General features: G+C 46.6%; 4 protein-coding genes across 4 annotated transcripts; 3 read left to right on the top strand and 1 right to left on the bottom strand.

Annotated features, from left to right (window-relative positions):
• Positions 1-660: 660 nt before the first annotated feature.
• Positions 661-4,811, top strand: LOC131262247 (ATP-dependent DNA/RNA helicase DHX36). The gene is made up of 5 exons (XM_058264211.1): positions 661-789; positions 853-3,614; positions 3,703-3,852; positions 3,926-4,054; positions 4,154-4,811. Exons 1-5 carry the CDS (start codon positions 733-735, stop codon positions 4,239-4,241), a joined length of 3,186 nt encoding a protein of 1,061 aa, XP_058120194.1. The 5' UTR covers positions 661-732; the 3' UTR covers positions 4,242-4,811.
• A 902-nt stretch (positions 4,812-5,713) lies between these two features.
• On the top strand, positions 5,714-7,816 carry LOC131264269 (UPF0764 protein C16orf89 homolog). Its single transcript, XM_058266553.1, has 5 exons — positions 5,714-5,915; positions 6,402-6,539; positions 6,744-6,935; positions 7,012-7,183; positions 7,426-7,816. Exons 1-5 carry the CDS (start codon positions 5,714-5,716, stop codon positions 7,814-7,816), a joined length of 1,095 nt encoding a protein of 364 aa, XP_058122536.1.
• A 1,567-nt stretch (positions 7,817-9,383) lies between these two features.
• Positions 9,384-12,312, top strand: LOC131265825 (G-protein coupled receptor 143-like). The gene is made up of 5 exons (XM_058268156.1): positions 9,384-9,533; positions 10,878-11,299; positions 11,372-11,699; positions 11,772-11,882; positions 11,951-12,312. The coding sequence occupies exons 1-5, from the start codon at positions 9,384-9,386 to the stop codon at positions 12,104-12,106; spliced, it is 1,167 nt and encodes a 388-aa protein (XP_058124139.1). The 3' UTR covers positions 12,107-12,312.
• A 612-nt stretch (positions 12,313-12,924) lies between these two features.
• LOC131264268 (uncharacterized protein K02A2.6-like) lies at positions 12,925-16,980 on the bottom strand. The gene is made up of 3 exons (XM_058266552.1): positions 15,600-16,980; positions 15,231-15,479; positions 12,925-13,130 (listed from the first exon to the last, which is right to left on the bottom strand). The coding sequence occupies exons 1-3, from the start codon at positions 16,978-16,980 to the stop codon at positions 12,925-12,927; spliced, it is 1,836 nt and encodes a 611-aa protein (XP_058122535.1).
• Positions 16,981-18,417: the final 1,437 nt, after the last annotated feature.

Genomic DNA, 18,417 nt, shown 5'->3' with positions numbered 1-18,417 from the left:
TTGGAGGTTTAACAGAAATATAGTTTTGGAATTAGTTCCTATGAACCTACCCTGTGGGTAGGCGCGACTGACAGCATGATGTAGCCCTCCCTACTTTCTCGTAAGAGACGCGTTTTGGAAATTTGTAGATTGTGTAGGCCAGAAACTCACCTCGCATCATGGACAAACTGCTTATATTGCCTCATAATGGTGCCTTTTTTTGTTTAGCCTTCGGTTTGTTTCATTAATTGCAATGTTTTTAACATAAATCCTGGTGGTTTATGTTCACAGATGTGAACATCTGGATCTCTGGTGACAAAGGTTACAGCTGTGCGTTCAGTTCTCACATTGTCCGATACAGTTTATTTCATACGGCACGTTACACGTACAGAACCAAACCCAGTATTATAGATGCTGAGGGACGGGTTGCCCATTCTTGCATTTTTCAAAATTTGATAAACTTTCCTGAATTTGTTGAGTGTTAAGCAAATTTGTAGCTGTGAAGAGGCTTTTTTATTTATTTGTTAAATTATTTTTCCATTTGGTAGTATATCGCATCTACTCGAACGATATGATTTTTAGTTCTAATTTAAAATGCTCCTCGCCAATTCCGAATATGATCGAAACGTCAATAGAGAAATCGGAACCAAAACATTCTGAACCCATTTGTGTGATATTCGTGTGATAGCACCCGGCAATTTTTTTCCAACACCCTGCAAGGACTTCAACAGTCAAAGCGCCATCCTTGCTGTGATGTCAGACGGTGAAGATTCCCTGGAAGAAAAGCTACGCAAATTTCGCCTATGGAAGGTAGATGCAACCCACGTTTTTGCGAAAAACCGGCGTAAATAACAGTTTGTGTCGTTCTTGTAGGAAGCGTCCTCGGAAGATAGTGGATCATTCGTGCAAAACATCTCAAAGGATTCAAGCAAACACGAGGAAGCGGAAGCCTCCGGCATGAGCGGAAATAGGGGTGGACGCCCTCCATCCCATCTGAGAGGTCGCGATTTGGGTATGTACTATCGAAATCTGTCGCTTCGCAACGCTAGCCAGGAATCCGATGCTTCCTCCCGCGGTGGTGGTGCTCAATGGCGCGGTCAACGCCACAAGGGTCTGCAGCGTAGAAAAAACCAGGAACGGGCCATGTACGAAACCAACGAAGCGAGTAGCTCGGGCAGATTCCGCCGGTTTCAGGATCAGCGAGACATCACGTTGGAGGACCTGCCGGAGGCACCACCGCCAGCCTTGCGTGGCAGAGCTCTTGGTTTGTTCTATCGTGATCGTCAAACAGCCAGAAAGACGCAACGGGAGAAGCGAAATGCGGTCGACATAACTATCCCCGGCTGGCAGATACAGCAAATTCGTACCTATCTCAAGCTGCCGGGCGGCGACGAGCAGGGTGACATCTTTCGAGAGTTTGTCGAGAATGAAAACATTCGCTCGGTATTCAAGAACGAATATCTGCGTGTCATCACGAAAACGCTCGACGAGGTACTGCAGATGGAAAGCGCCAAGTATGTATGTGAGCTTGAGGACAATGAACCTACCTCCCCGTCCGCCCTAGATGGGGAATTGTTCGAGGAGTACGAGCGTGCACGACAGTCGACGCATCGGCTGAACGAATTCCGTCGTCGTTTGCCAGCGTTTGAATCCCGCACGGAAGTTCTCGACATGATTGAGCGCCATCAGGTTATCCTGGTGAAGGGTGAAACGGGAAGTGGTAAGACGACCCAAGTCCCGCAGTATATTCTCGAGCAAGCATCCTCCCGGCGACGGGGAGCCCGGTGTCGTATATTGTGTACGCAACCTCGGAGAATTTCAGCCATCACTCTTGCGCGCCGTGTCGCAGAGGAACGTGCTGAACGGTTGGGTCGTTCGGTTGGTTACCAGATTCGCCTCGAGGCGGAACGGCCTCGAGCGAGCGGAGGAAGTATCATGTTCTGCACTACCGGCATAGTCCTCACGATCATGCAATCGGATCCTCTTTTGAGCGAGTATACCCATCTCGTGCTGGACGAGATTCACGAACGGGATGTCATCACGGACCTGTTGCTTGCGATAATACGAATGGTGCTTCCGTACCGAAGAGATCTCCGAGTGATCCTGATGAGTGCGACCCTGACGGCGGAAACCTTCTCGGCGTACTTCGACAACTGCCCGATGGTGGAAATCCGCGGTATCACCTACCCGGTGCGTGAATATTATCTCGAGGACGTACTGGCGGAGTTGAAATTCTACCACTTTACGGATAAGTCTTCCAGTAGATCATCTTACCGGGAGCGGAAGAAACGAACCCAACAAGAAGGTCCCTTTTACGACATGATCGAACCGTACTGTGCGGAGATTCGTGATCGCTACCCGCCACAGGTCCTCCGGGGACTGTGCAACCAGGGAAGCGAGAACAACCAGAACGAGCTGATCGTGGAGCTGCTGTACTACATCACATGCAGCAAACCGGAAGGGGCGATATTGGTGTTTCTTCCCAGCCTTGTTCAAATTTCGGATATTTACAAACGCATCGGTGAACATCCGCAACTATCCAAGGCACGGCTGGTAGTGTATCCGTTACATTCGCGCCTTCCAACCACCGAGCAGACGGCTGTATTCGATCGACCACCGGCCGGGACGCGCAAAATAATCCTTTCTACGAACATTGCCGAAACGTCCATCACGATCGATGATATCGTGTACGTGGTGAACGCAGGTCGTCACAAGCTAAACATGTACGAAAACGGTGTGTCGGCGTTGCGCGATGAATGGATTGCCCTTTCGAACGAGATCCAGCGGAAAGGACGCGCTGGGCGCGTACAGGAAGGTGTATGCTACCATCTGTACAGTCGCGGTCGGAGGCGCACGTTTCTGGAGAATGTCCCACCGGAGATCGTTCGAGTTGCGCTCGACGAGGTAATTCTGCAGATAAAAATCCTCCGTTTAGGAGAAGCGCGCACGTTTATGGATCAGCTGCTAGACAAACCGTCCGAAGAGGTCATCGAGGAGTCGCTCCAGCTACTAAACCGACTGAATGCGATCGATGACGATCAGAAGCTAACACCGCTCGGGTACCATCTCGCCCGGCTCCCGATGGATCCGCGCACGGGCAAGATGATCCTGCTGGCGAGCATCTTCAGCTGCATCGATCCGATCACCTCGATCGCGGCCAGTTTAACGTTCAAGAATGCATTCTACAAACCACTCGGCAAAGAGAAGGAAGTCGATCGGATCAAGCGTCGGTTTGCCGGCGACGCGGCTAGCGATCACTTGATGCTAGCGAACGTGCTGGCCGAGTGGCGCGGCGAAACGAACAAGGCTGGTTTTTGTTATAAGCATTTCCTCAACAATGCAACCCTGCAGCAGCTGAGCAACATGAAGCGACAGTTTTGCGAGTACCTGCATGGAGCTCGGTTTCTCTCCGGACCCTCGGCGGAAGCGGCGGATAATAATCGGCATGCCGACAACAAGGAACTGCTGGCGGCTATCGTTGGCGCTGGACTGTATCCGAATGTGGCGTTCGTGCGGAAGGTAATTCGTTCGCGCAACAGCCCTGATGGGCGGGCAATTCTGTGCATCGAAGGGCAAGGACGGGCCGAAATTCACCCCGGATCGGTTAACGGAAACCGTGGAGTGTTTCATTCAAAGTAAGTCGAACAAAACCACGTGCTTGCAGTGACTTTCACGTGAATTTATGTCAACATTCTCCTATTGTTCCCCTTTTTTCATGGGTAGCTTCGTCGTGTACTACGATATGCAGAAGCTCTCGGCGCTAACCATGTTCGACACGACGGTTGTCAATCCGTTTCCGTTGCTGTTTTTCGGTGATAATCACGTGGAAACAGAAAGGGACCACGAACTGATTTCGATTGCCGGACACTATTGGTAAGGAGGAAAACTAAAACAAGCTTTTGGAATAAGAAACTACATACACATACTCTTCGGCATCTTCCATTAGCCTGAAATGTGATAAGGCAACGTACAGTCTGATACAGGATCTTCGCACCGGGTTTAATCTGTTTCTGCAGAAAAAGATCTGCGAACCTTCTCCGGTCGACTGGAACGGGCAGGAAGGGGAACTCTTAAGGTAGGCATAACAAATCTGCAAAAAACAGCAGTACGATTGGTTCGAATTCATTAACATTCACACTATTTTCCCCGTTCTTATAACTCTCCTATAACTCAGGGCTATCATTAAGCTAATAACGATCGCTTGCAAGTATGATGATCATTTCGACGATGATGATGCCGGTTTCGGGACGGAGGACCCGTAGAGGTAGAAGCTAAAGCTTCCCTACAAAATCAACCACTCATTTCCGGCAGCGTCACTTGAATTATAATGAATTCTACGAAAAAAACTATATCTCTCAACTTCCTGTTGTTTTCTTCCTATCTTACAAAAAAAAAACTCTGTGTATCCCAACGGCAAAATGAAACAGTTTTCTCCCCTCTGTTTCATTCAATGTTCGTTTCATTTCGATACCGTTACCAGTGATCCGGAAATCCTTAGGATTAGAACTGGCTCGACTACAGCGTTTGTCTGCGTTGTGACGTTGTGAGCCTCCCCTTTCCTCTCAGTTTTCAGTTGTTATTCGGTTCGAAAAGAATAAACTTCCCAAAGATACTACCCTCGAGCGTTCAATAGACGCCATAGTTTGGAAGTATTGAAGATGAAAGCGACGGAAAGAAATAACAGCGATGCGGAAAGGATTAGTTCGCTTTTTTCTACATTACTTCCTGCAACGCGTTGCTCCAGAACAATTTATTAGATTGTTTTTAAAACGTTCACTTCCAAAGACTGCGCTTAAGTTTAGTAATATTCATTGTGAAAAATTATTTGAATTATTTGTGATACGCATATGTTGAAATGTAATAAAAACAACAAATGAAATAACATACATCAATCAACAAACCAGATGTTTTAGTTTAACTTCGAAACCAATCCGCTACTGGATGTTTTTTGCAATAATAATAGTTTGACTAAGACCTTCAAGCACTTAACGTGACTCAACAGAAACATGTCCTAAAGCAACCCAACAGAACGCTTGGCAATCGATCTTGACGTGATGAGTATTAATTCCCCGCTTACCGTTTTATGCCGAGTGGCGATTTGATGTCAGCATGTGCGTAATATTTATTTCATTTCCGGACGTCCACCGGAAAGCCATCTACAGCGACGCAAGGCGTCCAAGGCAATCACAACCCGTAGCTGTCTACCTCCAAAACAGCACGTCACGAACGGAACGAAAGTTGGTGCGGGCGGGTGGGCAAAAATGAAAACTAAGCACCCTCTCGATGCCACGGCCGCGACGGATTCTCCTTCGGTGACGCCGCCGGTCGATTGCTTTCCTATTAGCCGGGTGGATTTAAGTTAATCCGGGAAATAAATTTTTATTTCCTCCCCCCTCCGGTCGGTTTTGTCGGTGACTCCACTCCAGTCCCATCGACTGCTGCAGGGAGATGATTGCTTTGCGCATACGCATGCTCTTGCCATGATTCGTCTGGCAGGAGGTTCTGCCCATTGGTTTCATTCTGGCCCTCAGGGCGGGTAGGTTGTGCAGAATTATCTTCGGTCCGTCGCAAGGACTGTTTATTCGCATTCCGCCGTGTACCGTCGAACGCAATGGACGGCGAAAAGACAAGACACTCGGGAAACAACGAATTGGAACCGTTAAAGTGAAAGTGTACTTAGGGTCATATTTGAAATTTCGGTCGCAAGAGGGACGCACGTGGTAGAGTTAGAAAAATGTTTGCATTAATACTGGTTTTGCTCGCGTTGGCCGGTACCTCACGTGGTGGAGGACTGGAGGAGTCCTCCTGGCGGACAGTGGAACGTGACCTGGCCCCGGATGCACTACTGGTGCGGTTGGATCGACTGGTGAACGTTTGTGTAGCGAACTACGAGGACCTAACCACCGATTTGCTACTTGGTATCGCTATTGCCAATGGTGAGTAATGGCAAGTGGCGTTACATCTTTCACCACAAATAACTTTAAATAATCCTTTAAATAAGTCCTTCTCATGCCGGGGCAATTGATGATGTTTGTACTGTAATAATTTTCATGAAAAACGCCTCCATTAAATGTAAAAGAAAAGGCGACGAAGGAGCGAAGTGTTATTCCACTGCAGCATTTGGCTGCGGGCTGTTTTCTTTCCAAAGCCTAGTTAATCCAGTTCTCTCGCTTTCTTTTTGTTGGGCTCGTATCTTTGGCTTCCTTATTTCACATGGCAAAGGTAAAAAAAATCACTTTGATTTAATTGGAAGGAGAAAAGGTCCTCACTCGTTTTGGTGAATTGTTTTGATTCAAAAGTAAAAAAAAAAATACTCATGCAACCAACAGAAACAGTGAAAAATAGACAGCATTTTATAATTTCAATGGTTGGAGTAAAATTTTGTTAATCAAAAGGAAATTTTAACATTCTCCCATACCAAGCTCAACTCAAAGGAATACTAAAGCAACCACTTCAAGAATCGCAGCGTCAGTTCGTGGAGTCGTTGGCGAAAAAGTGCGATTTTGTCGAAAGCCGTATCGAGAGTACGTTCAACTTTCCAAGCGGTGCGAATGCCGTCGGTAAGCATAATTATTATATCTAAGTATATTTTATCATTAGTTTGGCCGTGAATCTCATCTTTTACTTCAACAACCCACTTAAAACTTAATTCAAGTTTTATATTTATAATTTTAAAAGAAATTGTGACGTTGATATTCCAAAGTAGCTATTAACTTAAACATTTCCTGATCCTTGTTTATAAATTGGGTCCTTTCCATTCGCAGTTTCAAAACTTCTTATTGATTCAAACTTTTGGAGCCTGGATGACGAACTGCAGCCACTTGGGGGAGTTTCTGGGCCGGTTTCACGCCGAGGAAGACGACGAAGAAGTCAACTACTAGGCGACGATCCTCAAGCTTTGATAGAAAGCTACCTCGAGGCGATCGATGCCGGGGGACCTAGCGAACAGCAATCAGGTACATCTATGCCCATATGGTTCTGTTTTGCAAACTAGTTCTATTCGCCATCGTAAATTTCCCCCCCGTTCGCTAGATGAGTGCTTATCGGAGCTGCTGGTCAGTGAGTCAGAAAATGAGTACAACGCCACCAATGGAGGAGCCACAGCTGGCGGCAGCGGCCATCTAAGACGGCTGACGCTCAGCCGCGAATGTAGTGCAGCGATGTCGTTAAGAAAGCGCTCCTATGGTTACCATCTGACGCATAAGTAAGTCAGGCGATCGAACATCTGGTGCAGACGATCCCTTCCTTCCTCCAGTGATCCTCAGACAGACGGCAGGTTCCACACGATTTCTTGTTGTGTGGTTCTCGTTCTTGACCTACCTGACCCGCTAGACTGACTTCCTTGGACTGGAGGACTCTGTTTTTACCGTGCACTCAGCCAACTGACCCCTTCTCCTTCTTCTTCTGACTTCTTATCAAACCATATTTTTGTCCGCGATGCTCCAGATTGCTCTTCTACATCGTGCTCGCACGGCAACGGTTCGCCAACATCGATCGGAGCTTCGTGGTGGCCGGCCAGCGGAAGCTGTGCGAGCAGATTCTCCGCGAGGCGGACCTCATCGCCGGGTTTGATTTTCCCGACCTGTTCCGCGATCTGTTCATGGAGCAGGTGTTCCTGTGTGCGTTCGTGCGCCCTCCGCTGCCCGAGTTCACCAATCCGGCCTGGCTGGCGGCCATCGTCGGCTGGCAGAACGGCGAGGGATGCTTCAAGTACTATGCGGACGAGGGCGATGGAGTGGTTGGGCCGAACGCACTGACGACACACTGTTCGACCCATATGACCGGTGTCGGGGCGGCCCTATTGGGATTATTCGCAAGGCTTCAGCTGGCGCAGTGAGGGACATGAAACTCACGCCGCGTCATAGTTAAACTCAACACCTCCTCTAGCTGTACATGTCAGGTTGCGTGTCTATTGCATGAATAAATATCTTAATCTGAGTCATATGGCTCCCAACGGTAAGCATGATTAGCGCCTATAAACAGACCGGATTCATTCAGTAGCCCTAGCCCCCTTCAGAAGCCCCCCTCCGAATGGAAACCCCGAAATATATATGTATACCCTGCCGATTTATTAATACCTCAAAACACATGATGAACCGCAGGTCTACTTAATCGTAATTCAATACGGTCCCCCCTCCAAAACCACAAGCATGTTACCCACTCCCGTTTGAAGACTCACCACGTTCGCAAATGATGGCGCTCAAAGGAAGAGTTGTTGGTAGCGGGAAGCAAACGGGCCACATTTGCAAGGCTTCAACAACGTATGTACCCTCTGCGGAATATATGCTCGCCTTCTGTCGAGGCGCATGTTAACGCCGCCGTTCTCCGGTTTAGTCGGTTTTATTGTCCCGCTCGGTAAGGGGTTCGCTTTTGCCTGTCCGTGACCAACGTCGGGTGTCTAGAATGCTTCGCCAGTCATCATAGAGAGAGGTTCAGTCTTCGTCGGGCGGTATCGCGCGCAAGTGCGCCTTGATAAACTCACTCGGACGCACGCTTATCAGTGATTTTAATTTCAACGCTACCACTTCAGAGCCTACTGTTTGTGTCGCGGGTGGGAAAAAAACACACTTTTTCCGGATAGTGCCCCCGACCCATGTGTACACAAAAAAACCCCGTGGTCTTGGGTGTAAACTATTCCCATCTCAATGTTGGCGTTGGTGGGTTTGTAGTGAATGTGATGAAGAAGTTAATTGTTTCTCTATTTTGCTAAGATACCACGAAAGGGTATGAGTTTCTAAGATAAGGTAATTAAGTAAGAGATCTAATCTACCGGATCCAGCGTGATTGTGAGTTTAGTGTCTCGTGTTTTCCTCAGTTCTCCTGTTGAAGTGTGTCTTCATCTACCGGGAGGGTAGTTAACGCGTGTACTGTTCGAAAGTCGCTCGTGCATTCCAGCTTCCCTGGTTGAAGCATCCTCCTCGGGACGTGTATGTTGATAAAGCAGATCGCGGGACGGATTCTGGAAGAAAGCAGGAAGCTTAAAGTGCATTTTTTTATTGATGAATTGCTGCTTGCTGATACGACCGAAGGGAGATTTTTTTCCTTGCTGTTTTTTTTTTCGTTGGTGTGTTTTTATTTTTCAAACCGGCGACGGAGTAATTCGGAACCCGAGCGATAAGACGGTCCACCCTAATCAACGTCATTAAACGTTACTCGCCTGTGAGTAAGGCATCGTGATCATCTAAACGTCGAAATGTCCACCACGCTAGCCCGTTCGATTGATAGCTGCGCCAAGCGTTCCGGCAATCCTGTTCGACCATCCGAACGGGCAGTGTGATCGCTGGTGGCGAACGGGTAGGTGATCGCGATCGAGTTTCCACCGGAACACGAGTCCCCCGGAAGTCCATCGTCGGTTCGGTGGATGCGCTTGGCTGCACCTTCGCTCCAAGACCCACGGCAAAGCAATGGCCGACCCAACGATACAGACGTTCTGCTGCCACAACCGGATACGGTCCCCGCCGGCCATCAAGCTGATGTCCGAGTTCGATACCGACGGTTACATCGTGGTGTGTTTGGTATCGTCCGTGTTCGGTATTGCCGGTGCCATCTATCAGGTAAGCGGAAGTGCGGAGGGAACGAGGAGAGAAGTTTCCTTTTTTCCCAGGGTTTCACCCACACACAGAGTGGCCGGAAGGTACACCGGGGAATCCTAGCAAGTGCCGGGGAATTTGTTTCGTTCCGTTTCGTTTGGTTTCGTTTTGGAGTTCAGAGCAGGTCGTATCTACAGTCAGTGGAACAAGTAGGGAAAGGAATAATGGAGAGGTGTACGAATTATGCTAGGTTATGCCCGCAAATCCACCTTACATGTTACATAGTATTGTGCAACTTACTTCACGTGAAACAAATTCTTGATTAAGGATCTGGAAAATCGCCAGCTGTATTTAGTAAAACCCCAATTTTCGTCAAACTGGAGGTAATTCGAGGTCATTGACTTTACTTATCATTGCTACAACAAAGTCATGGTTAACTGATCATACGACGATCAGTTCTGAGGAGGAAAGAAAAGTTATCTTATCTCCGTAATAACTTAAGGCACCTTAAGAACATATCTTGCATCATCAGTGTTGTCAACACAGTTTGTCTGTTTTGCCTTTCAAAATAGTCTTTCGTTGTTAAATCTTTCCTGTTTCATTACCGTCAAATTCCCATGCATTACTATTTACCAATCGTGGACTGGAAAACCTATGGAATGGGGTTATCAAAAACTATTCATTTGTACCATTTTTTCCGAGGGCCCCCAGAAAAAGATTGACTCGCGGCTCCGTATCAACGAACGGAATTTATTTTTTCCATTTATTGAATCATTTACTTGGTAACGAGCAATTTTTGTTAATTAAAATACGAAAAAGAAATCTCGTGGAAGTATTAAACCATGCGCATTTCCTTTTGATCAGTCGTCCATGCGCTCCTACTGCTTATCGGCTGAGAGAACTCAAAAAAAAAAAACGCAAAAATGTGTATGTTCCTTACGTCCACAGTGCGCTTTCTTCGTTCAGCACACAGTTTTCTTAGTCATAGCCCGACATTCCGCGTGACCTAGGGTACTGGATTTTTTGTTCGTTTTGGCCCTCCTCGGTGGTTCTAATCGGTGACATAATACAACGTTCCGTTCTGTTTTGCCCGGTTCGTTTTCACTCAATTAAACAGTGAAAATATACAACCGAATTTAAATAATAACTTTGTTGCATTAATCAGTCGTCTCCTTTCAAGGAGGGTTTTGAGTAAAGAGATTGATTAGAGATTCCGAAATTGTTTAGACATTCAAAGATGGGTGGCAATAAGGATCCAATGAAGTCAAGAGATTGACTGAACGCAAAAGAAGTAGAATAAGAAATCATTATTAAAATCATGGAATACGATTACGAACGATCGTGTGGTTTAAATTTTTTCCCGCGCAGATATGGATCCGCCATGAGGAGGGACCAACGCATCACGCCGTCCGTCGGAGACGCGGCGGCGAGCTGACACTGTCTAATCAGAACATTGGCCGGCAGATCATCGTCTGGCTGGCGGTGGCCGACCTCTGCGCATCGTTCGGTGTCTTTCTCCGGTCCGCCCTGTGGAAGTACATCAAGGATGTTATTCCACCGGACAGCGACGTGGACGATACGACAAACGTCATCTTCTGTGCCGTTTCGTCCGCCTGGATACAGTATTTCTACATGTGCACCTGGTTGTGGACGCTGTGCTACGCCATCAACGTAAGGAGGCAGTTGACTGGAGCCCGGTATGCCTTGCGGACGTACCATTACTACGTCTGGAGCATATCGGCAGTGCTGACCGGCGTCGGATTGACCGTGCTTTACGTACCCGATGCAGAGTAAGTGCAGGAAACGGAGGAACTCAATTGGAAACAGAACTCTATAAATTAAAGCGAATTTCTTCTTGACAGTTGTCACAATGTCCACGATATGACGACGGCGTACATGCGAATATTGCCCAATTACGTGATGACGTACGGGCCGATGATCGCCGTTATGGTTGCCAATCCGGTGCTCTACTACCAGGCGTCTCGGGAAATCGATCGGCAGCTGGTGGCCCGCTTCAGCCAGATGTCCAACACGGAGCGGGACCTGATGACAAAGTTTAAGCTCAAATTTTCCCTCATCAACCTTGTGTTCTACGTCTGCTGGCTCCCCAATCTGGTCAACGGGATCGTCCTGTGGACGATGTGGTATAGCCTACCCTTCTCAATGGTCATCACCGTGTGGTATATTATGGTGAGTTGAACGGGGGTGTGTTGAAAAGTAGTCGAGTTTTTCTCACCCGCATGTTATTGTCCACAAACTTAGGCTATTACCAACCCTCTGCAAGCGTTCTTCAACACATTGGTCTACCAGAAGTGGAACTGCCGATGGCGGTTTCGCCGGCAAGCAAGTACCGATGCTAATGCTGAAGTTAGGGTAAGTATACCACCTTAACGTATCTTTCATCCGCATCTAATTCTCCCTTCCTACACATCCTTCTTCAGAGACGCAACCGTGCCTCGATGGTGTACAATGAAGGGACCCCATTGCTTCAGTCGAAACTGGACTCACCGTCAGCCTCCACGCTGCAACTGCATCAGACCTCGGTCGAATTGATACCGACACCGACGCGTAGCATCAATAATTGCTCGCTGGTCTGACGCCGGATTTGTCCGCTACTTAGCTGGAATCGACACTCCACGAGGCCAGGCCGTTGGGTTTACTACGGTTCGACAATGAACGCCAGCGACTTTGTGCATCTCATGTGGCGGGAGTCACTGATCGTAGAAACGAACGGAGAAAAGCAAGAACAGAGCTCTGTCTTTCCAAAGATTGTGTATGCTCGGACAGAAAACTGACGCTAGGAAATAGGCTAGGCATATGTAATATAGGGCCATTTTGTACAGACGTAAAATTCTATCACGTAGAAAAGCTCATTTCAATCAAGCGCAATTTAGAACAAGGAATATTTATATTGACACTAACTAAAATAAATGTTGAAGTATAATTTTCGTCCATTTTTGTTTTTTTACTAGAAAAGATTAAAAGTTAAATTGTTGTTATATGTCATCAATTTATACACAAAAATTTTGGCAGAGAAGATATTTCCACAATTAACCCCCAAAACTCTGGATCAATTTTCATCGACCTCAATTTTCATCAAATCAATCGAGATTTCAGATCAGCAATTTGGTCTTTTTGTTTAAATTAATTGATTGATAAAATACCATTTGCGGAACTCACAAAGGTATTCGTACGAAGGCAGAAAAATTTTCATAGTAAGGTTTCAACGCGAATGTGAAAGGAAGAAGGATTAACATCAATGGATAGTGTAGTAGTAGTATATATGGCCTATAGAGGCTTTGGGCCGTGTGGCTTCTTTCGCCTCTTTCTAAATCAATCGATAGACCATGCAAATGCATCGAAAGGCGAGCTATAATAACCACGAGCAAATACAACAAACACAAAAATTTGAATGTTACCAGAACAACGAGCGAGCGTGTGATGCATCGAGCGGCGTGTGAAAGGTATTGACGGTGAACGCTTTTTTCTGACCGTCGCTCTTCGTCGATGGGTTCTTATCGGCCGCAGGGTTAGCGTTTTCAGGCCGTGTGGGCTCCGTGTGGATTTCGTACACCGGTGGCCGGCGGGTGGTGTCCAGATGCGTTACGCCCATCTCGGCCCCTGTTTCCGGCGATCCCAAAACCGGGTAAAGATCATTCGCTTCCGGAAAACTACATATGACATACAGTCTGACAATAAAGTATCCGTACAATCACCAATTTCAACTTTAAACCTAGTTCTCTCATCTCTTAACGATTTAAACGATATATCGTAGATAAACTTCTATTGTATCCAATGAGGTCTTAGCATTTCGAAAAAGTTACTTGTAGGTCACTTTGTTCTAAAGAAACCCAAAAAAGGCTCAAAACTGATGACAAAAAAGTATCCGTACACCCACCTTTTTTGACGAAAAACACCGGTTTGGTGAGGTTCTAGTAATCAAAGTATTATCCTTTTTGTATCTTTGGTGTTGCTCGGAATTTATTATCTAAAACACAACATCAATGAATAAATTATTACACACGTTAAAACTTAGTCTAGCTAAAAACGATACCGTCCTGGCCAACGGTCGAGGAGCAAAAGAGGATGAGTGCTCATGGGAGCTTTCCGGGAAGCCGGCGCACACATCAACAAGATGACAATTGCGTGTCGTCTGTGAGTGGCAATTGGCGCTATACACACACAGGCTCCCAACATCCCTCCTTCTTTAATATCGCCTGTACGGCGCCATCCATTGAGGTTGTCTTCGAACTCGCGAAGACCGACGTGGAGGTGGTACAGGCGACGGCGTATCACCATCTGCAGTTTCAAACCCTGGCGAGGTCGGGGACAGGAACGTTTCCGGGGACAGCTGCTTCGACGACAACGATGACGATGACGATGGCGATGACGATGACGATGACGATGATGATGACGACGACGGCGATGATGTGGAGGAAGACGGTGAAGACATACAATCTTTGGTTTCCACTTCCTGTTGATGACTAGTAATTGGACTAGAATATGGGCCATGGACTCGCTCAACCATGTCCCATGCGCTCAACAACACGTCCAAAGGCAGCGACCTCTTTGAAGTTCCATCCAGTTTAGCAGCAACCTTACTGGTAACGTTTCCATCCACTCGTGTCCGCAGTTGGTTTACATGCGAACGTATTTTTCTGCCTTGGTCGATCATTACCTCGTACATGACTTTACCTATGCATCTGTTTATCACACCAGGAACCCACCTCCAATTATTTCGACAATATTGTTTGGCGTATACTAAATCGTTGATCTCAAATTTCCTTGGAGGTGACGTAACAGCATCGTTTGTTACAGGTTGTAAGCTTTTTGTCGGTCGTAGCAGCTCCAAATAAGTACGCAGCTTCCGATTGAACATTATCTCTGCAGGTGTTTTCTGGTTCAAAAGCTTACTCGGTGTATTCCTGTATGTCAACAAAAACGTGTCTATCGCCTCTGATACAGTGCTTTCCCCCGTCTTTATCTTCTTCAGTGCTCTTTTAAATGTATCTACGAACCTTTCAGCCTGTCCGTTTGACTGCGGGTGAAAAGGTGCAGTACGAATATGCTCTATGCCGTTGATGTTACAGAACTCTGCAAAGTCTGCGCTTGTAAATTGAGTGCCATTATCGCTTACAATAACAGTTGGCATACCAAATCGTGTAAAAATATTATAGAGCATACGGACAGTGGTTTTCGCAGATATACTTCTTGTAGAGATGATTTCCGGCCACTTTGAAAAGGCATCAACAACTAATAGGAAATAGTCACCATCTATAGGACCGGCATAATCTACATGCACCCGCTGCCACGGTGCGTTGGCTGTTGTCCACGAGATTGGTAAACTAGACGCAGGTGACTTTGCTGCCGATGCGCATTGCTGACACGATTTAACAAGACCTTCAATGTCAGCATCCAATCCGGGCCAATACACATAGCTACGTGCTAGCGCTTTCATCCGCTCTATTCCCGGGTGGCCAACATGTAGTTGCTGTAAGCATTTGTTTCGCTGCGACGAAGGTATTACCAATCTTTCCCCAAAAAGAAGGCATTCTCCAAAAGTAGTCAACGACTCGCGCCTACTATAGAACTTTGAACAATTTCGATCCATTACCGATGCTTGTGGCCAGCCAGACTTTGTAAAATTGAACACCTTCCGTAGTTCAGCATCATTTTTCATCTCGCGTTCAACATCAGCAAAAGTTAACAGCATGACATTACTCACATTGTTTACAACTGCTCGCAGGTCTTTCTCCATTTCAATGCTAGCAATCACGTACTCATCCTCAGGTTTTTCATGCTTGGCAATCAGTCGGGACAGAACATCGGCATTACCGAACTTGTCTGAAGGTACATACTCCAAATCGAAATCGTATAGCAGCAAGGTTAAGGCGTAACGTTGCAATCGGTTAGCTGTATATACCGGGATACCTGCTTTAGATCCAAAGATTCGTAACAGTGGTTTGTGATCTGTTTGTAATCGAAAATGCCTTCCGTATATCATCTTATGGAATTTGGTAACCGCAAATATAATCGCTAACCCTTCTCGATCTGGCTGACTATACCTTTGTTCTGTCTTAGACAACGTACGTGATGCATGCTGCACTACCTTTATCGACCCGTCTTTAAACCGATGACTAATAGTCGCTCCTAGTGCAAAGGAAGAAGCATCCGCCGCGACGATGATTTCTTGACGTGGGTCGTAATGAGTTAGCAGCAAATCTGAAGAGAGTATTGCCTTAAATTGATCGAAAGCATCCTGGCACTGCTTTGTCCACGTAAACGCAGCTCCCTCTTTCAAAAGATTATCTAGTGGATGACGCAGCATGCTGATGTTTCGCACAAATTTGCCGTAATAGTTTACTGCGCCTAGGAATGATCTCACTCCTGTTACATCGGTTGGAACTTGCAGCTTCATTATAGCATCTATCCTAGCAGGATCCGGTCGAAGTCCCTTCGAATCAAGCAAATGACCCAAGTATTTTATTTGCTTCTTTTGGAACGAGCATTTATCCAGTCGTATGGTGAAGCCGTATTCCTTTATACGTCTGAGCACAGACCGAAGGTTTCTCATATGGGCCTCTTCATTTGGTCCTCCAACCACAATGTCGTCCAAATATACAGCAACACCATCGAGACCTGCTAGCATTACCTCCATCAGCTGCTGAAAAGCTCCCGGTGCAGTTTTCACGCCTGGCGGAAGCCTGTTGTACACGTACAACCCTCGATGAGTGTTTACGCTAAGCAGCGTTCTGCAAGACTCTTCCACCTCTACTTGGAGAAACGCATCGGATAGATCAATCTGGCTGAAGACCGTACACGTAGCCAGACTTGCGAAAATGTCTTGCGGAAGAGGTAGTGGGTATTGGTGAGGTTGCAGCATGTTATTCAGTCCTGTAGAGTAATCACCGCATATTCGCATCGTCCCGTTTGCTTTACGCACAACAACGATCGGCGCTGCCCATTCTGAATAATCCACCTTCGAAATTATTCCATCTTTTTCCAGCCTTTCAAGCTCGTTGTCCACTGCTTGAAACATAGCGTAGGCCACAGGGCGTTTGGGACGAAAAACAGGCGTTGCTCCATCTTTCAGCTTCAACTGAATTTTTATCTTCGTGCAGCAACCCAGCTCACCTGAAAAGAGCTTAGGAAACTCCAGCTGTAGCTTTGCACTACACGGTTCATCCAAACCAACGCGGTTGCATACTGAAGTCAACGGCACATCCCACAAGCTGAACAGATCCATGGCATCTCTTCCAAAAAGTGACAATTCGGCCGATGTCACACGAATAATGCACTCCATGCATTTTTCCGCTACGATCATGGAACCCACAAATTCACCTACGATGTGCAGAAAGTCACCAGATGCAGTTCTCGCCTTAATATCTGAAGGAGTCAGGACCGGTTCACCAATATGCTGCCATAGTTTGCGTGAGATGAGGGTGATATCGGCACCAGTATCAAGCATCATTTTTATCGGTATTCCGTTAACAGTCACATTCACGCATCCACGTCTGCTTCGGACTGCGTTTACCGATACAATTCGTACGGTGCGTTTTTGCTTCTTCTTATTTGTCCAACGAGACGCAGCATCGCAAAAACCTTCTTTGTGTCCAAACTTATTGCACTTACTGCATTTATGGTTTTTAAAGGTGCATTTTCTAGCCCAGTGGCCTTCTCCACACAAAAAACAAGACACTTTGCCTTTTCCGGAACGGTGCTGTTGGTTGTTATTAGCTTGCCACTTTGTTTTGGAACTATTGCACTCTCCAACCATTTGGACAATTCGCTCTCCCTCGATCAGTGCGGTATCATGCTTCAGATTGACCAGTTTTTGGCATACATCAGTTAGTTGCGTTAGGGTTATATCTTCTTTCTCTTCCATGCGGCTCAGCAGTCGTACGCGCACATCAGCGCTTTGTTCGTCTTTCAGACCGCATACAAAAAGCAAACACTTCAATGTTTCTTCGCTGAGTCCTGCCAATTCCGCTTCTACGGTGGCCTTATTTACCCTACACGCAAACGTAACGTAATCTTCGGTACGTGTTTTTTGCAACTGAAAGCATTTGTATCGTCGACTTATATCGGATTCTGCCGTTCCGAAAAGCGCTTTTAGCCTTACAACTGTTTCCGCGAACCCATAGTCACAAGCTTTTTTTGGCAATATATAACTGTTGTACCGCTCATGTTCTGCCACTCCGAGTTTCCGCAACAGCAACCTCACTTTAGCATCCTCCGGTAGCTTGGCAGCATCCTTCTCGAACAGATCTTCAAACCGCCCGTACCAAGCAGCAAAGGTGACGCGTTCCTCGGGATCATATCTAAACTCTGTTACGTGCTTCGCCAGCGAATCAATCAAAAACTCCGGCACTATCGATTCACGCACATTTACAGCTGACATCATCCGCGTTAAAAAACTTTCCTGCTGCTTTAAAAATGCTTCCTGCTGTTGGTTTAGGAGACACTGTTGCTGCTTAAACATTTCGTGTATCCATGCGGTGCTCGGATCATGGCTGCTTTGCGATGGCGGCAATTCGCCGTTGGGGTCAGCGGGGTTCATCGTACCGTGTTCGACGTAGATAATTTTTCGCTTTTTGTAGATTTTTGTAGATCGCACTCTCGTTCTTCACCTCGTCGCCACTTTTGTATCTTTGGTGTTGCTCGGAATTTATTATCTAAAACACAACATCAATGAATAAATTATTACACACGTTAAAACTTAGTCTAGCTAAAAACGATACCGTCCTGGCCAACGGTCGAGGAGCAAAAGAGGATGAGTGCTCATGGGAGCTTTCCGGGAAGCCGGCGCACACATCAACAAGATGACAATTGCGTGTCGTCTGTGAGTGGCAATTGGCGCTATACACACACAGGCTCCCAACAATCCTAGCCATTATTTCGAGTTATT

The sequence above is a fragment of the Anopheles coustani genome, chromosome 2 (genome assembly GCF_943734705.1).
Source record: "Anopheles coustani chromosome 2, idAnoCousDA_361_x.2, whole genome shotgun sequence".
In the NCBI taxonomy this organism is placed as follows: Eukaryota; Metazoa; Arthropoda; class Insecta; order Diptera; family Culicidae; genus Anopheles; species Anopheles coustani.
Note: the sequence above shows the minus strand (reverse complement) of the source record. Positions and strands in the feature narration are given on the sequence as shown.

Excerpts from the sequence above, each read along its gene's own strand:
- LOC131262247 (XM_058264211.1), top strand. The coding sequence starts at position 733 with ATGTCAGACGGTGAAGATTCCCTGGAAGAAAAGCTACGCAAATTTCGC. Across the intron at positions 790-852 it reads GCAAATTTCGCCTATGGAAG|GAAGCGTCCTCGGAAGATAG; the intron begins GTAGATGCAACC and ends TCGTTCTTGTAG. Across the intron at positions 4,055-4,153 it reads CAGGAAGGGGAACTCTTAAG|GGCTATCATTAAGCTAATAA; the intron begins GTAGGCATAACA and ends CCTATAACTCAG.
- LOC131264268 (XM_058266552.1), bottom strand. The coding sequence starts at position 16,980 with ATGATGCTTGATACTGGTGCCGATATCACCCTCATCTCACGCAAACTA. Across the intron at positions 15,480-15,599 it reads GGTAGTGCAGCATGCATCAC|ATCACAAACCACTGTTACGA; the intron begins GTACGTTGTCTA and ends GATTACAAACAG. Across the intron at positions 13,131-15,230 it reads AGCAGTTGTAAACAATGTGA|GGGCCGAGATGGGCGTAACG; the intron begins GTAATGTCATGC and ends CGCCGGAAACAG.
- LOC131264269 (XM_058266553.1), top strand. The coding sequence starts at position 5,714 with ATGTTTGCATTAATACTGGTTTTGCTCGCGTTGGCCGGTACCTCACGT. Across the intron at positions 6,936-7,011 it reads ACCTAGCGAACAGCAATCAG|ATGAGTGCTTATCGGAGCTG; the intron begins GTACATCTATGC and ends CCCGTTCGCTAG. Across the intron at positions 7,184-7,425 it reads GGTTACCATCTGACGCATAA|ATTGCTCTTCTACATCGTGC; the intron begins GTAAGTCAGGCG and ends GCGATGCTCCAG.
- LOC131265825 (XM_058268156.1), top strand. The coding sequence starts at position 9,384 with ATGGCCGACCCAACGATACAGACGTTCTGCTGCCACAACCGGATACGG. Across the intron at positions 9,534-10,877 it reads TTGCCGGTGCCATCTATCAG|ATATGGATCCGCCATGAGGA; the intron begins GTAAGCGGAAGT and ends TTTCCCGCGCAG. Across the intron at positions 11,700-11,771 it reads TCACCGTGTGGTATATTATG|GCTATTACCAACCCTCTGCA; the intron begins GTGAGTTGAACG and ends CCACAAACTTAG.